The sequence below is a fragment of the Colossoma macropomum genome, unplaced genomic scaffold (assembly GCF_904425465.1).
Source record: "Colossoma macropomum unplaced genomic scaffold, Colossoma_macropomum, whole genome shotgun sequence".
In the NCBI taxonomy this organism is placed as follows: domain Eukaryota; kingdom Metazoa; phylum Chordata; class Actinopteri; order Characiformes; family Serrasalmidae; genus Colossoma; species Colossoma macropomum.
This window is the reverse complement of record NW_023494787.1, coordinates 37,109,274-37,125,901: the sequence shown is the minus strand read 5'-3', so window position 1 is coordinate 37,125,901 and position 16,628 is coordinate 37,109,274. Positions and strand designations below refer to the sequence as shown.

At 40.9% G+C, this 16,628-nt stretch overlaps 3 protein-coding genes and 1 non-coding gene across 8 annotated transcripts in view; 1 reads left to right on the top strand and 3 right to left on the bottom strand.

Annotated features, from left to right (window-relative positions):
* kmt2ba (lysine (K)-specific methyltransferase 2Ba) overlaps positions 1 to 3,765 on the bottom strand; it is a 44,944-nt gene extending 41,179 nt beyond the window's left edge. For all 5 annotated transcript variants that reach the window (XM_036567206.1, XM_036567209.1, XM_036567210.1 and 2 more), the window contains exon 1: positions 3,418 to 3,765. In XM_036567206.1, the coding sequence (XP_036423099.1) occupies positions 3,418 to 3,720 (303 nt within the window). In that variant the 5' untranslated portion in view covers positions 3,721 to 3,765. The remainder of the gene's footprint in view (positions 1 to 3,417) is intronic.
* Positions 3,766 to 4,821: 1,056 nt separating this feature from the next.
* On the top strand, positions 4,822 to 4,914 carry trnai-uau. Its single transcript is given in 2 exon segments — positions 4,822 to 4,859; positions 4,879 to 4,914. It is a non-coding gene; the product is annotated as a tRNA-Ile (tRNA).
* A 3,464-nt stretch (positions 4,915 to 8,378) lies between these two features.
* Positions 8,379 to 16,628, bottom strand: part of ndufv1 (NADH:ubiquinone oxidoreductase core subunit V1) — a 9,233-nt gene continuing 983 nt past the window's right edge. Inside the window, exons 2-11 of the mRNA XM_036567205.1 lie at positions 14,365 to 14,535; positions 13,735 to 13,817; positions 13,333 to 13,503; positions 12,957 to 13,140; positions 11,594 to 11,783; positions 11,250 to 11,462; positions 10,854 to 11,020; positions 10,486 to 10,567; positions 8,746 to 8,891; positions 8,379 to 8,642 (exon numbers count right to left, since the gene is read on the bottom strand). Of these exons, the coding sequence (XP_036423098.1) occupies positions 8,565 to 8,642; positions 8,746 to 8,891; positions 10,486 to 10,567; positions 10,854 to 11,020; positions 11,250 to 11,462; positions 11,594 to 11,783; positions 12,957 to 13,140; positions 13,333 to 13,503; positions 13,735 to 13,817; positions 14,365 to 14,529 (1,479 nt within the window). The 5' untranslated portion in view covers positions 14,530 to 14,535 and the 3' untranslated portion in view covers positions 8,379 to 8,564. The remainder of the gene's footprint in view (positions 8,643 to 8,745; positions 8,892 to 10,485; positions 10,568 to 10,853; positions 11,021 to 11,249; positions 11,463 to 11,593; positions 11,784 to 12,956; positions 13,141 to 13,332; positions 13,504 to 13,734; positions 13,818 to 14,364; positions 14,536 to 16,628) is intronic.
* The window catches only part of hcn3 (hyperpolarization activated cyclic nucleotide-gated potassium channel 3), a gene marked incomplete at its 3' end in the record, with an annotated part of 27,797 nt that continues 26,868 nt past the window's right edge, over positions 15,700 to 16,628 (bottom strand). Inside the window, exon 8 of the mRNA XM_036565526.1 lies at positions 15,700 to 15,725. Within this exon, the coding sequence (XP_036421419.1) occupies positions 15,700 to 15,725 (26 nt within the window). The remainder of the gene's footprint in view (positions 15,726 to 16,628) is intronic.

The following is a 16,628-nucleotide window of genomic DNA, read 5'->3' as shown; positions in this document are numbered from 1 at the left end:
TTGATAGTTCATAAAGTAAATACAATCTTTGCAAATATGTATCGTTATTTGTGCTGAAATATTTTGTAAACTCCATAGAATCTCTCAAATTCAAGCAAAACCTCAATTATGCACAAACAGGTATTTAACCGATCTTTAAAATTTTCTGTATAACTCCATTGTGAAATTCATTGTATAGAAACGTACAGTCAGAATATCTTCACAGTGGTGGCGACAGGAACCAGAGGTTGTCTTCAACTCAGTCATTTTATTTATTTACTATAAAAAGAAACATTAGTGAACCTACATGTGTCTTGAGTTTTTATATGCAATACAGATAATGGTAAAATGTTAAAATAGTGGTAAATACTTAATGTTTTTTTAAGCCAAAACTGTCACAAAACACTGCCATAAACAATCACACTGTCATAAAACTGTAATAAAGCAATGTCTCAGATTATTCATAAAAATATTTTATGTAAAACATTTGTGAAGTAGCTTGTAGTCATTAAACTCCTATGACCACCAGTGAAAACATCCTGACTTGGCAAGTTCCTCTACAACAGAGAACTTCACATCAAACCACTCTGAATGATTCTGTTTATGCCTTAATAATCATAGTGCACAGAATTTTTGAAAAGTCAGTGGAAATCCGCTTTAATGCAAAACTACACAGATGACAGTGTTTTTGATCAAAGTCATTTTAAGAAACACTACAGAGCTGCAAAAACCCAGACACGTCATAACCACTCACACACTTATGCATACACACCCCTTTGAAGATGTCCATAAGGCTGACCACTGGTATCTTAAGCATATTCATCCCTATTGTACAATTGTCCTCCAGGTGAATACTTCTGGACCAGTGTGATGCTGAGTAGAGAAGTGAGGATACTGTGGCTCTACATTACATTACATTCAACTAGATTGCATCAGTCTAACAGCATGATGGTGAGGTCACCCAACTCAGCTCAATCCAGCATCTCAGCCTAAGTGGAACTGAGAGTGAAACGAGATTAAAACTGTGCTTGTGTGCATCACTTCACTGACCTTTGCATGCGTTGGGGCCTAAGTCCATTTAATATGAAAGAATGGTATTTAAAAATAAAAATTCTTGAACAGGCCATGTTCACAACCTGTAAACATTCATCAGAGCAGGTGCATGGAGCCAGATTTTGTCAGATATAGCAACATAGAGTTTGTAAACTTGTTTCCACATCTGTATGAACATAGACAAATAGCTTTTTTCTTAACACAAACGACTCCCATTGAGCTCTGTATTCATTACATGGGAATTTCACTGATTTTTCAAAATGTGATTTCGCATAATTACATGGTTGAGATATAAACCAAGTCATTCTGAGCGGTGTGACATGAGACGCTTCATTCTAGAGAAACGTACTGAGTCACTGGTGACAGAAACCAGACGTCTGAAAAGTTTAATGGCTGCAAAAGCTCCTTCACTGAAACTTGACATGAAATGGTTGAATAAGTTGCCTGATGCCTGAAACACTGCGTTATAATAGTTATGAGGGTTTTTTTTTTTTTGCCCTGAAGTGATTATTTTTTTCAATTTTATCATTACTTTATCAACATTACATACAAAAGCTCAGAAGACACAAGTAGGTTCACTGGTCATTCTGGATAATAAATAAACTGTTTTGTAAACATTGTGACCCCTGGTTTCTATCATCACCACTGTAAAGAAATCTGAGTCTGCAAGTTTCTCTACAACAACAAATCCAGGCCATTTTTTATTTGCAATGTCTTAAAAATGTGGTATTTGCGTGGCTCCGTACAGCAGTGGTTGACCGAATAACCGTACTTGCACAAATATCTGCCAACTTAGTCAATCAGCAAAGACTTCTTTGCTTCTTTACTTCATAACTGTAGCCTATTACAATGGAAGTGTATGTCACTGAAAAAGACTTTAGGTTGCATAGACTTCCATAACTAAGTTAGCTACATTAACCAATGAGCTAAGCTGAGCATATTGTATATATCATCAGTACTTAAAGGACACTGACCAAATACATGTTTCATTACAAAGTGAGTATAATTAATCCTGTTAATTGGGTATAGTGCAGTGCAGTTTGTAAAACAATGGAAAAGTTCATTGTAGTTGTAGGATTATTATTATTATTATCATTATTATTATTAATAATAATAATAATATATTTTTATCTGTGGCCCTACAGGTTCTATTTTGTCTGTTTCAACGTATTAGATCTCAGAAAAACTAAATATCGTGGTGCACAAGCTATATCGTCAAACTGTCTTGAAGTATCATGATGTAATATTTTCTGCCATATCGACCACCCCTACGATCAAGCCGGGTGTCCATCGTATAGCCGTGCGACACCAAATAAATCTAAGAAATGCAGCTCCTGCTCTCAGGCTCTGTTAGAGCTATTCCAGCGTCCACCATCTGTCTTGAGAAAGTTGACATTAATTCATCCACTGTGGTTCACGTTTACGTTACTATAACGTTACTATACTCATAACTCACTACAACGTAAACTTAGCTTGCTGTCGTTATATCACAACCTTTGGACTTCATCGGCGGAAAACTGCAGAACATTTCACCAGGAAATGTTCTGGACTCCTCAATCTTTTCAGTATAACTATCACAGTATCTTCGATTAAGCGAAGCACAGTAAAGTCAGCAAAGCTAACGTTAGCTTTAAAAGCTGGTTCAGGCAAGACAACAACAAAACTTCTAAAGCAGCCTTTGCGTCTGGGTGAAGGCAAGACTACGCTATATTTTGCCCGAAATTAAGTGGCAAATATGATTTCTTTGGACAGCCTGACCGACGTGACTCCACCGTTACCCAACTTACCCCCAGATGTCCGGCTAACCCAGTAACGTTAGTGGTCGACTGTTAACAGAATCAAACAGGTCGCTCTGGACCAGCCCGCATAGACAGACAGATGGAGAGCGAAAAATGTTCAGTACCAGCCCGGTTAAGTATCTGGGTGGTGCCATGGCTGTAGGGTGAGTAACGTTATCGCCCGCCATTAGAGTGAGAGAGCCCGGGAAAGCCAGCCGTGTCCGCTCTCTAGACGCTCTGCTCGAAGCTTAGCTACGAGTGTGAAGTCAGCTTCTTATTCCTATTTTCCAGTTCCACCTTAAATGGTGCAGCAGCCTCGGGCGCCAGAATGTTACAGTGGCCCCATTTAAGGTAGAACGGGAAAATTCGAAATACAAGCTGGCAAATAAGAAGCCCAACTCCAGTCTCGTACTAGCTAGCTAGCTTTGTTAGCAGTAAAACAGTGAGGTGGCTAAACTCGAGCAGTCACGCTCGGAGCCTTTCGGAGCTCTGCTGCTGGGCCGACTCTGCTCAGGCTCCATGACAGTACGACCGCGAACGGACCGCTGCTGCCTTCCGAGCCGCTTTCTGAGTCCGCACGACCAAGTCCAGGTTTTTGCCAACTAACCTCTTCGCTGCCACTGGTGCAGAACCCAGCCTCCTTCTGGCGCCCGAGTTTCTCCGCCAGCTCCAGCAAGCGCAGTAAGCACGGGTCCTCCTGCAGCGTAGCGCCGACGTTCACGGGCCTCGGCCCCCTGGACCGAGCCGCTCGCTCTTCGGCCCCCAGCCGGCCCACCCGCAGACGCCTCTCCCTCTTCAGCTGACTCCGAGATGCCCATGGCCTTCCGGGGAAACGACCGCGCACCGTGGCCGACGGGTTTGCGCCTGCAGTGACAACCGAGGCTGGTAATCCGCCTCCAGCTGCCGCCATTATGATCGACCACAACAACAACGGCGGTGCTGCGCTTTGGGGAGGAACAAGATGGAAAGGCGCGAGATTGCCTGCGTGGCGCGGGGCATGATGGGAAATGGAGTTAATGTGTTTCTAAGGTGTTCCAATTTATTTGCATCTATGTTTTGCTGGTCTAGTTACACAGTGTTTTATTTATTGTTCCTTTAATAATAGAAGTGTAGAATTACATAGTGCTTAAACGCCAATTTCGACCATTTCTCTTGGCCAAAAGCTTCACCTACAGTGTCCCCTGTAATTTAAAATGGATTCAATTAAAGTGAACAAAAATGTTGTTTTAGATTTACTTTATCTATCTATCTATCTATCTATCTATCTATCTATCTATCTATTCATTCGAACTGAATGTGAAAAGACCTAAATTCTTAAAAAAAAGATGGTTCTGCAAGGGTCCTTTAGTTAAGGGAAGGGCTATTTAGAACCATGAATTCCATATAGAACCTATTTAAAAAGTTTTTATATATATATATATATATATATATATATATATATATATATATATATATATATATATAGCACCGAAACGTGTTCTGCTCCATCAATCTGATGAACCATTTAAGTATAAAAGGTTCTGTATAGAACTCACAGTTCTAACTAAAACAATTCCCTTTACTAAAGAACCCCTGAAGAACACTTCTTAAGTGTAGATTTAAATGGCATATAGGAAAGGATATCCAGGCCAGTGGGGACAGTAAATGATCATGATGGCTAGTTTAACGTTTCCCAACTCCAGTCCTAAGCCCACCTGCACTGCAGAGTTCCATGTCTTAGCTGCTCTAGACTCAACGGATTCAGCTCCACGAGTGCGTCATAACATTAGCTAATGTTGTGACTCAGGGAACCAAAGAAATGAACTGGAACTGGAGTCTAGAGTTTGTCCTTGCCCTCAGTGTCATTCTCAGCTTTACAGACTCATTAGACTGAGTTTTACAGAAAGTAAAATCACCAATTAGAGAGAAAACACTCAGCATCAACATGTCTGTATCACGATTTTGTGTCGCTGCTCGATAGTATCGATTATCTCGTCTCTCTGTGGCTGAAGGCCGGATTTCTGAGGCGTGAGCTCCTGTGGCGCAATCGGTTAGCGCGCGGTACTTATACAGCAGTACTTGTGGAGAAATGCCGAGGTTGTGAGTTCGAGCCTCACCAGGAGCACGAGTTTTAAAAAAAAACGACGTCGACACGACCCTCGGTCTGTGTGCTCAGGTCGCTGCTCCTGCAGACCCTCCTGAGGAGTTCACCTCCAAACTTGACTCCGCACATCTGATCCGGCTCATCTGTCCGCTCAATGAGCCCGATGGTCAGTCGTGTTAAATTCGAGCGGGAACTGCTGTAGGGTAGACCCCCAGGAGCACGTCTAGCGACCGAACTCATACAGGGACTACTTATAAAAAGTTGTTCGATGTTGTGAATGGTTGTTCGAGGTTGTTCGATGTTGTGAATGTCTTTCCTTACTTGCTCGTGATCGTAGACTTTGTGAGAAAGTTCGGGAGTGCAACTCATACCGTGAAGTGTGCTGGGCTAATATTTGTAAACGGTTCGTTAAATGTTCTGTAGTTTGGCCCTCGAGAAATTTACACCACGCGCGACCGTGGAGTTTAGGAGGTGTGGCGTGTTTCCGCGACTCACATCAACAATCTGATTGGTCGGCGCTCGGCTCATTTGCATAAAGTTCATCCAGCGAGAGGGAGGAGAGAGAACAGGGTGGGCTTCAGCGGTGCCATACAGTGCAGGGGTTACTATACGGTTTCTTTCGTGCTGTCCAAACAATTCAAATGGAAAAGAAATAAACACATCTTATTCTATCGTATTCATCGTATTCTATAGTACATGAATCTGCAGTGTATGTTTCCGGCTGATCGTTAATCCAGTAAAAGACTCCAGGTGTTGAGGTTTGTTGTGTGAGACGCTCTGGGCTTCACAAAGCAGTCGTGAAACAGAGGGCTGATCTCGGATCAGACATCTTTTCGTTCATAACGGTTAATGTAACAAAAGCTAATTCTGGATCAGTACTCTCAGCCCAGGAGTCGGGAAACTGCTAGCCAATCCGAGTCGAGAGGGCGGAACATTATTAACCAATCCTGGCGCAGGAGGCGGGGTTTGTCGACACATGGGTAGGGAAAAAACTCATGCGACAGAGAAACGTGAGGCGAAGTGAGAGGAGTTATCAGCAGCCTGGAAGTCGAGATAAGACTCTCACTGCTCCCCCAGTTCTGTTTGAATATGTGAAATAACCGATAATAATATTAATAATTAATTAAGTTTTGGTTTCTCTTTCTGTCACAGGATTCTTTAAATAACCACACAGCGCAGTCCATAATGTAGATTACCTATCGCTCAAACATGCTCTCTTTATTCAGACTGATGGAGAACGTGTTGTATATGGTTCTATATAGCACCAAAAAGGCTTCTGCTATTTTTACGATGTCAAGCTTAAAACAACAGAGGAACCTTTATGGTGCGATATAGAACCATATATGACACATTCTCCATCAGCCTGAAGAACCATTTCATCATGCAGTGAACCATTTAAGCACTGAATGCTTGTAGAACTCGTGGTTCTAGATAGAGCCATTCCCTTTACTAAAGAACCCTTGAGGAGCCATGTTTTTTTTAACAGTGTAGGACCAGAAGCTTGGTGATAATCTTGTGATAAATACTTTTGGTCACTAGATTCCTGGTGAGACTCACTCACTCCATGCCTTGCAGGCTTTAACATGAACTGTTATTTAACTGTCATTTGTCTAATTACAGGTGTTTGCTTTTCACAATTTAAGTTCACAGATTGAAGAGCTACAGTTGGCAACACAGAAGAAAGGAGATCTAAATAAGGCTGTTTTTCCTTTTATTTTCTTTAGCTGTGTCCCCAACCTATGGAAGCAACCTTCTGTTCAACAACAGCTTTATAGTTCACATTTATACACAATAAAATAACCAGCACTAAATTAACTCTTATGGAGTAAAATGGGTCTTTTGTATGGCCCAACAAGAGCATTGTAAGAGTTCATTTAACACTAATAATTGTATGTATATGTGTATTACTAGACTTGTCCAGGGTCTATGCTGCCTACCACCCAATGACTGCTGGGATAGGCTCCAGCTCCCCTCGCGACCCAGAAGGATAAGCGGTTTAGATGTGTGTGTGTGTGTTTATTACTAGAACTAGAAAACTCCTCCACCACTATATTTTGCAAGTAATGTGTTTGTGCAGTATTATAAAATTACACAGAACATGAAGGACCCATTAGATACATCTGTTTATCTTGGGTGACAGTTCATGTAGGCTAACAAAAGGAACTTGAACCATGTGGAAGCCATCTGCAGCGATGACTACTGTTCTCTCTGTGCACAAATCGACTACATAAAACACTGTGCAAAAGTCAGAGACCACCCTTGTTTAGTGGATTTCTAGACAGCCATTTAGTATAAGTTACTCACCTTTCAGCATCAGTAACAAAAGCAGCAAGAAAACGTATTTAACAGAAATTCACACAGAAACCACAACAAAGATTTTTTTCCAGCATTTCATGCATCCACATTTTGCCTTTATTAAAGCTTCCATTCTTTTCAGGGGTCTTGCCTTCAGTTTTTCATATAAATCTGCAGGGATTATCTTTCCACACCTCAAAAGTTCAGTCTTAGAAGTTGGTTGCATTTTTTGTTTCTCACAGTCCAGCTGATCCCAAACACTGTCAGTGATGCCGAGCTTGATTTTCTCCACTCTCTCAAAGATGAAAGCTTTAAGTACTGTTTATCTGATGGTGAGTTTTGGTGGTCTAGCAGGTCTTGCATGGTTCTATCATTTTTTGAACTCCAGTTTTGGAAACGCCTGTTTTTTCCCCTCTTATTTTTCTTTGACTTCTTCCTTGCTTGTGCAAGTGAATTATCTTATGTTTAACCTCCTCGGAATCTCCTGAAAAATGAATAACTTGTGCTTGATGGCCATTTTTACTGGAAATTAACCTTAGGCTTATTACATGCTAAGGCCTATTACTGATTAACTACAAGCACTTCAGTGCAAACTAATGTGGCTTTTCTTAACTAGTTAAAGATAACTGAGGTTACAGCACAGTTTGAAATACCTAATATTTCATTGTGGTACTCAAAATGACTGTTATTTATTGCTCAAGCTGTATGTTTCTGAAATGCTGGCTATTCTGGGTTGGAGAAATGTACACTTCCTGTGCTCAAGCCTTGCTTTTTCACCACAATTCTCAGATTTGATAGAGTGGTTGGTATTTGGAATTTCAAGGGTGGTTGAACTCTCGACCGCAAGCAAGTTTTGAATTAATAGGTGGGTTACCAGCTATAAATTAGCTAGCTCCATTTACATTTGATAAACAAATTTGGAGGTTATAGTAGAAATTAGAAATAAAAGCACTAACATTAAAATGTTGTTAATTAAGTTATAGAAGTGTGTAATAGAACTTTAGACCCGCCATCGGGCCCGTGGCTTGGTAAGGAGTTGAATGAATGAAGGATGGTCTCAGATTTTTTCTCAGTACTGTACATTAAGTGATACCTACTGAAACACTTCCCATTATGGTCATGTTTTCATGGTAAAAGACGGCATCATTTTGAAGCAGATTCCATAGATGTTCATATATAGGTGCCAAATCTAATAAGGTTCATAGAACTTTATTAGCAATTCTGAGACAGGGTGGCAAAGCACCACAAGGTGGATGCTGATAACAGTTCATAAATCAGTAAGAGACAACACTCTTTTTCTTAAATAACATTGTGTGATAAGGTAAAGGGGAAAGAAGCGTTGAGAGGACTTTGCAAAAAGGAGGTGGAAATGAAGTCTAAGCCCGAGCCTGCTGCTTCTGCTGGAACTCCGCGATCCTGCTCTCCATAACGGGGCGGAAGTGACGGATCAAACCCTGGAGAGAGAAGTGAGAAGAGAGTGTGAGAATTGAGTCAATTACCACACAAGTGTTGGACTGCATGTTCTATGGTACTAATGCATTATCTCCGATGGCATACCTGTACCGGCCACGCGGCTCCATCACCCAGAGCACAGATGGTGTGACCCTCAATTTGTTTGCTGAGCTCCCAGATCATGTCAATCTCAGCTGCCCGTGCATCTCCCTTAACAAAGCGCCACATCATCTTATTCATCCAGTCCACTCCTGAGCGACACAGAAATGAGAAAAATATAAATAATGCTAATATATACCAACTGGCCACTTCACTATACCTACCTTGTATCTACACTCATTGTCCATTTTATCAGGTCCATGTACCATATAGGTGCACTTTGTAGTTCTGCAATTACCTCTGTGGGCAGCATCCTGTGACCACTGATGAAGGACTAGAGGATGACTAACACAAACTGTGCAGCAGCAGATGAGCTATTATCTCTGACAGTGCATCTACAATGTGGACCAACAAGGTAGGTATGACAGAGTGGACAGTAAGTGGACACACACTAACACACCACCACCATGTCAGTGCCACTGCAGTGCTGAGAACGATCCACCACCCAAATAATACCTGGTCTGTGGTGGTCCTGTGGGTGTCCTGACCATTAAACAACAGGGTAAAGGGAGCTAACGAAGTACGCAGAGAAACAAATGGACAACAGTCTATAATTGTAGAACTACAATGTGCACCCATGTAGGTAGGTGTACTTAATGAAGTGGTAGGACAGTTTATGCTTGTGTATGACTAAGCTTTGAGTTTCCAAGCTGACTGGTATTTCGCTGTTGTCAGGACAAAACATTTTTCAGTTTTTGGCATAATTTGAAAATGCCAGTTGGCCTTTACACTGTGTGTAAATTTCATGATGAATGGACCAAAAGAAACTTGGACAAATGTCTGGTTCCATTGACTTACATTAAAAATAAAGTCGTTTTTTTTCCTTCTCCTGTAAAGTTATCATTTTGGTGATACAAGGTTGTCTTCCGACAACAGCGATATTTTGGGAGTCTAATGGAATTTAACTAAATGAACTTCAAAAACTTTAATTTCATAGTTTGGTCATAAAATAAAATGAGTACCGTCTTTAGTGAAATCAGAAATGTTACACGTATAATGTAAACATTTTTATTTATAAAAAAAAAAACAACCTATAAAATTAATTTGGTACATAAAACCAAGCAAACATTACACAAAAAAATAAATGAAAGGTGTAGCATATCATTGCTGTTCAAATACAAACATGTATCTCCAAACAAGGAGGGTCTGCAGGAAACGGTAAAAACGTTATTAACTTTTAATGTAAGTTAACGTAAAGAGGTTTATTCCAAGTGATTTCAGAGCATTTCTATTGGCCCATTCATTATCAAATTTTAACACAATGTAAATGACAGCTGCCATGTTCAGATGATGTAGAAAAATAAAGGTGTAGATGTAGATAATCAAGATACATGTTTATTAAGTACAACAACATTATGTTCCCTTTAAAATCACATACTGGAGCATCTCAAGACAAAGCCAGGGGATAAGATCATTGAGATTATTAAACCCTATTAGTATTTGCACAATACTAATATTCTGTTGAATATTTTGTTGATCCTCGGACTCAGCTTTGTAGTACATTCCTTACATATGCACAAACTGATCATACTATTTATATTAAACAGAATAAGGATAAATGTGAAATAGGATATCATGTCTTTCCCAGGGAAATCGCTAATGCATTGCTGTCTATGCTGCCTACTGGACAGATTAAAACTCACAGTGCAAAATCATGCATCCAACTTAGTGAGTGTGATTGCTCACCTTCCCTGCAGGGGGTGCACTGGCCACAGCTCTCATGTTTATAAAATTCAATCAAGCGTGCGATGGCTCTAATTACATCAGTCTGTGAACAGAAATAAGAGCCTTAGTCAGCGTTGTACAGAAGCGTTTCCAGATGCTCAATCATATAGTCTGGCTCCACCATCCTGAAAGGCATACTTCCACTTAGTTATTGAACATCTATTGTATCATTCTTGCTTACATACAATAAGTATTTTGACATGACTGTGAAAAAGATGCTTAATGGTGAATAAATAATCGCATATAAGTGATGCTCTATGGCTATGAGTGCAGCTACTCTCCAAAACATACACAGTACAGCCCTTTTAATTGTATCATAGGTCACTCACTGATTTGTCCATGACTATGAGTGCTGCAGTGCCCAGGCCAGTCTGAGCCTGGATGAGGGCATCAAAGTCCATCATAACATCTTCACACACATGACGAGGGATAAGTGGTGTGGATGACCCACCAGGAATCACGCACAAGAGGTTATCCCATCCTCCACGGACACCACCTAGACAAGGAGTCAGAATGATAAACCACCAGAAAACAACCTCCATAAGCTAAACTCACACTATTGATGATAATCACGGGTACGTTTCCAAGCAGAATTTCAAAACTGAACACCTTAACCTGAAAGCGAGGTTCGAGGACCAAAAAGTCCCTTACTACTTCTTCTTAAGCTTAAGTTAATTTGTTAACCCAAATGTTGGGTGGCTGTGAGTGCAGAAAAAACAAGGTACCTGCATGCCTCTCAATCAGCTCTTTCATGGGAATGGACATCTCCTCCTCCACAGTGCAGGGGTTATTCACATGGCCAGAGATGTTGAAGAGCTTTGTGCCAGAATTCCTCTCCCTGCCGAAACCAGCAAACCACGTTCCGCCACGACGGCAGATGGTTGGGGCTACGGCTACTGTCTCTACGTTGGCAACTGTGGTCGGGCAACCAAACACACCTGCGAGAAGACAAGTAAAAAAGTCACAAATTTTAAAGTTGAACTGTACTCACAATGCAAATATAAATGGACTCGCATAAAACTACTTCTTTAGGCATTTTTCATTTTGCTTGCTCTGTGGAATGTCTTACCCACATCAGCAGGAAAAGGGGGCTTCAGGCGAGGCTTTCCCTGTTTCCCCTCAATAGACTCAATCAGAGCAGTCTCCTCTCCACAGATGTATGCCCCAGCTCCACGCATTACAAACACATCAAAGTCATACCCTGAGCCGCAGGCATTCTTGCCAATAAGCCCTGCGCCATATGCCTCATTAATGGCAACCTGGGAGAAAAGAGGAGCGGCAGATACATTAATGGTTTACTGATTGTACTTCCGCTCTCTAAGGGTTAACATAAATGTCACATTTGAAAAACTTCTTACAAACACTGCTTTAATTAAAACATCAAAAGGTGTTCATTTTCTAAAGCAGTGCTTTTTTTTAAACTGGCCCCCAGACTAATGCGATTTTTGCTCTATCCCTATGTGTTGGGAGCTGAGTGAGCAAAAAAGTAAACTGTCTGTCTGGTCTTAGAATGACTGTTCTAGGGGTGTTTTCAAACCTGGGTCCTGGAGGCCAACTGCCCTGCACATTTTAGTACTTGCCCTGATCCAGCAAACCCACTTCAGCTCAGTAAGGGGTTGTTAATGAGCCAATTAGTTGGATCAGGTGTGTTGGCAGTAGAGAAAACATTAAAATGTGCAGAGTAGTCGGCCTCCAAGACCAAGACTGGGAAACTGTTCTAGAGGATGTGTAAAGTGCCTTGTTATGCTAAGCTCACCCTAGAAAGCAGAAAATACTAATAAGTACACATCCTATACAGAGAATACACTTCCGTACATTTAATGCACTTTTACTAATGCACTGTAAGTCCTATTTATTTGCTGAATTTAACATACTAGAAATATGGTCACCCAGAAAAACAACAAACCATTTCATTTGACCAGGGGTGTTCAAACGTTTGTATATGACTGTAAATCAAACTTGCAGAACAGCATTTAAAATAACCTGATGTGAATACATTTTAGTTTCTGAAGTCTCTGCCTTTACCGCTCAGCTTTTGAAATGTACCTACCAACAATATCACCATAACTTCGATTTCTGAACTCACTATGACTACAACTGACGAGAACAAAGTCTTAAAGACACTGTAACAAAAAAGACTGTTTAATTCTAAGGGATAAAAAGAGGCTGGAAATAGGTAAAAATTAATTATAATTTGTGAAATAATGTAGGATATGGGCCCATTAAATGTTTGTATGATACCAAACTTGAGAGTTACATTAATCATCTAGCAAAGTTTGACAGAAAAATTCTGGTGAAGTACATGTAAACATTCACCAATTACTTAAAGGGCTTAGTTTATATATGCGTACTGCGTGTCCACAACACCAACATTAATCAACAAGACCAACACTAGTTTCCCACTTCTTTAAGATGAGGCTCATCTTTCTCACCTGAAGATTTGAGGACTCATTGTAGAACTCTCCACGGATGTAGATATAGGCAGCACGTGCTCCCATGGCCCTGCCAGCAACCAAGCACCCCTCCACCAGCTTGTGCGGATCACTACGCATGATCTCCCGATCTTTACAAGTGCCAGGTTCTCCCTCATCAGCATTCACCACCAGGTACTTAGGCCTGAGCAAAAGAGAAAAAATTTTAATAGTGCATTTATGTCACAGAAAACCAAAACAGTGGTGTATAATCTATGAATATTCATGACCTTAAATGTGAATTATGACTCAAGAAAACAAGAAAAGTTATTGCCACACAGAAAAACAAAATATCACAAGGTACTCCTGAGCACCGCTTAGTCAGTTTTGAACCAACCTGCCGTCACTGGGCTTGTTCATAAAGCCCCACTTCATTCCAGTGGGGAAGCCGGCTCCTCCTCTGCCACGCAGACCAGACACTTTAATCTCATTGAGGATCCAGTCCACTCCCTTCTCCAGGATCTCCTTGGTCTTGTACCAGTCACCCCGACTCAGTGCACCCTTCAGCCTGTAATGAAGGCAATATAATTCATGCGCACACTGCTTTCTGTACTTTTTAGATTATTCTAACAAAACTAACAAAATAAGATCAATGTACAACAATCTTAACATAGTCCATTACTAAGTATGGATGTTGTATGTAGGAGATTATGATACAATATGTATCGTCGCCACATCTTTTACTTCAGATATTAATGTAGAAGAAGTAGTTCTAAGAAACAAACACAGCACACAATACCTCCAGTCATGACGCCCATACAGGTTGGTGAAAATTCTGTCCTGGTCAGCAAGAGGTCCAAACTTTGTCTTCTTGGGTTTCTCCTGAGCAACACAGTAAACTTGTTAGGATATCTTATATCTCTATTCAGTAACTGTATGTGCAAACCATACATTTCTAAACCCAGTAATCACCAACTTTACTCCTGGAGATCGACCTCCCACCACTGTGGCAAGCGTAGCTCCAACTCTAACCCACCACACACTACCCATCAATTGCTGACACTATAGAGCAGGATTCACTAATCTTATCCACACAAGACTGGTGCCCCCACAGATTTACATTTAAATGCAGAACAACATCCAATTCCACTTGTTTAGTCCATTAGTTTCAGGCTTCAAACAACTACTGACATGAGGAGTGCTCCTGCTTAGCTGAACTAAAACCCTGCAGCCACACCGGCACCGAGTTGGAGAAGAAGTGCTTTAGACAAATAACCACATCATTGTTCCACCCCAGTTCCAGGTACACTAGTACCAATCAAGAACTACCAATTACCTTGTGCAGGTGTGATGGGAACTGGGTTGGAGCAAAAATGTGCTTCCCAAGTTAGTACAGAACCCCTGTTATGAGCTTGAAGAAGAAAAATACCTGCTGAGCTGTGGTGTTGTAGCGCACCAATGCCACGCTGCTGCCTGCATTGAGTGAAGTGGAGGCTGCAGGAACACGTGAAGCCGCAGCTGCAACAGCAGGCACACGTGAAGCACCGCTGCTGAGAACCCGGCTCAGGACAGGACAACCCACGCAGGATAACATCCTTTCCTGTGACAGAGAGACCACACCATGAACACACATTACAAGTATATTCAACCGCATTTCCAAAAAAGTTGTGACACTGTGCAGAATGTAAGTAAAAACAGAATGCAATGATATGCAAATCATGTAAACCATATTTTTAAAGGAAAATAGTACAAAGACAACATATCAAATGTTGAAACTGAGAAATTGTATTGTTTTTTGAAAAATACAACACGTTCCAAAAAAGTTGTGACGGGGGCCTGTTTACCTGTGTTTCATCACCTCTTCTTTTAACAGCACTCTGTAAGCGGTTGGGAACTGAGGAGACCGACTGCTGTAGTTTTGAAATGGAAATGTTTGCCCATTCTTGTTTGATATAGGATTTCAGCTACTCAACAGTTTGAGGTCTCCTTTGTTGTATTTTTAGTTTCATAATGCACCAAATGTTACCAGCGGGTGACAGGGCTGGACTGCAGGCAGGCCAGATTAGCACCCGGACTATTTTAATACGGAGCAGTGCTGTTGTAATACATGCATAATGTGGTTTGGCATCATTTTGCTAAAATAATCAAGGCCTTCCCTGAAAAAGTCGTCGTCTGGATGGCAGCATATGTTGCCAAAGCCTGCATATATCGTTCAGCGTTAATGGCGCCTTCACGGATGTACACGTCACCCATGCCATGTGCACTAATGCGCCCCTAGACCATCATACTGGCTTTTGAACTGTGCACTGATAACACACTGAGTAGTCTTTAGCCCAGAGGACACAGCATCCATGACTTCCAAAAAGAATTTCAAATGTTGATTCGTTGGACCACAAGACACTTTTCCACTTCCCCTCCATTTTCAATGAGACCGGGCCCAGAGAATGTGGCAGCCTTTTTGGATCCTGTTTATATATGGTTTCCTCCTAGCGTTTTAAAGTTTTAACTTGCATTTGTGGATGCAGCGACAAACTGTTTTCACAGACAGTGGTTTTCAGAAGTGTTCCTGATCTCATGCAGTGATTTCCACTACAGAATCATGTCTGTTTTTAATGCAGTGTCACCTGAGGGCTCAAAGATCACGGCCAGCCAAAAGTGGTTTTTGGCCTTGTCCCTTGCACACAAAGATTTCTCCAGATTCTCTGAATCTTTTAATGTCATTATGTACCACAGATGATGAAAAGCAAACGTTCTTTGCTATTTTATGTTGAGAAACGTTATTCTTGAATTGTTGCACTATTTGATCGTGCAGTCTTTCACAGAGCAACTAACCCCTGCCCACCTTTACTTCTGAAAGACTCAGCCTCCCTGGGATGCTTTTTTATCACCAATAATGTTACTGACCTGTTGCCAATTAACCACCAGGCGTTTTTTAAGCATTACACAACTTTACCAGCCTTTTGTTGCCCCCGTCCCAACTTTTTTGGAATGTGTTATTGGCATCAAATTCAAAATGCGCATATATTTTTCAAAAAACAATAAAATGTATCAGATTCAACATTTGATATGTTGTCTTTGTACTATTTTCAATTAAATATAGGGTTTAAATGATCTGCACATCATTGCATTTTGTTTTTATTTACATTTTGCAGTGTCCCAACTTTTTTGGAAATGGGGTTGTATTTACAGTCACCAAAAGTAGCTTCGCCAGAACAGATTCTATTCTATTAAAACTGAGCTGGCGCCATCCAGTGCACTGTTTTTTGGAAGCTTTGGACAGAAATAGTGCTGAAGGGGAACTCCACCAATTTTTCAAAAGTTCCACAAAATTAAATGGTTGAGATGTAAGCCAGGCATGTCAAACTGGGGACCTTCCGGTCCAAAGTGCTGTGAGGACCGGAGCCTGACACGTGATGTAAACAAAGTCATTCTGAATGGTTTGGTGTGAAATGCTTAATTCTAGAGAAACTTACAGAGTCAGAATTGTTTACAGTGGTGGTGAAAGGAACCAAGCGTCTAAAGAGTTTACCGCCTCTGAAAGTTTCCTCACAGAAACAAAATGGTTATGAATATGCTGCATGCTGTCTGAGGCATTATTTGTAATAAAGTTTTTACCACCATCAATATTACATAAAAACTCAGAAGACATGTTCACTGATGGTTTTGAACAGTAAACAATGGCTACATTTGTGT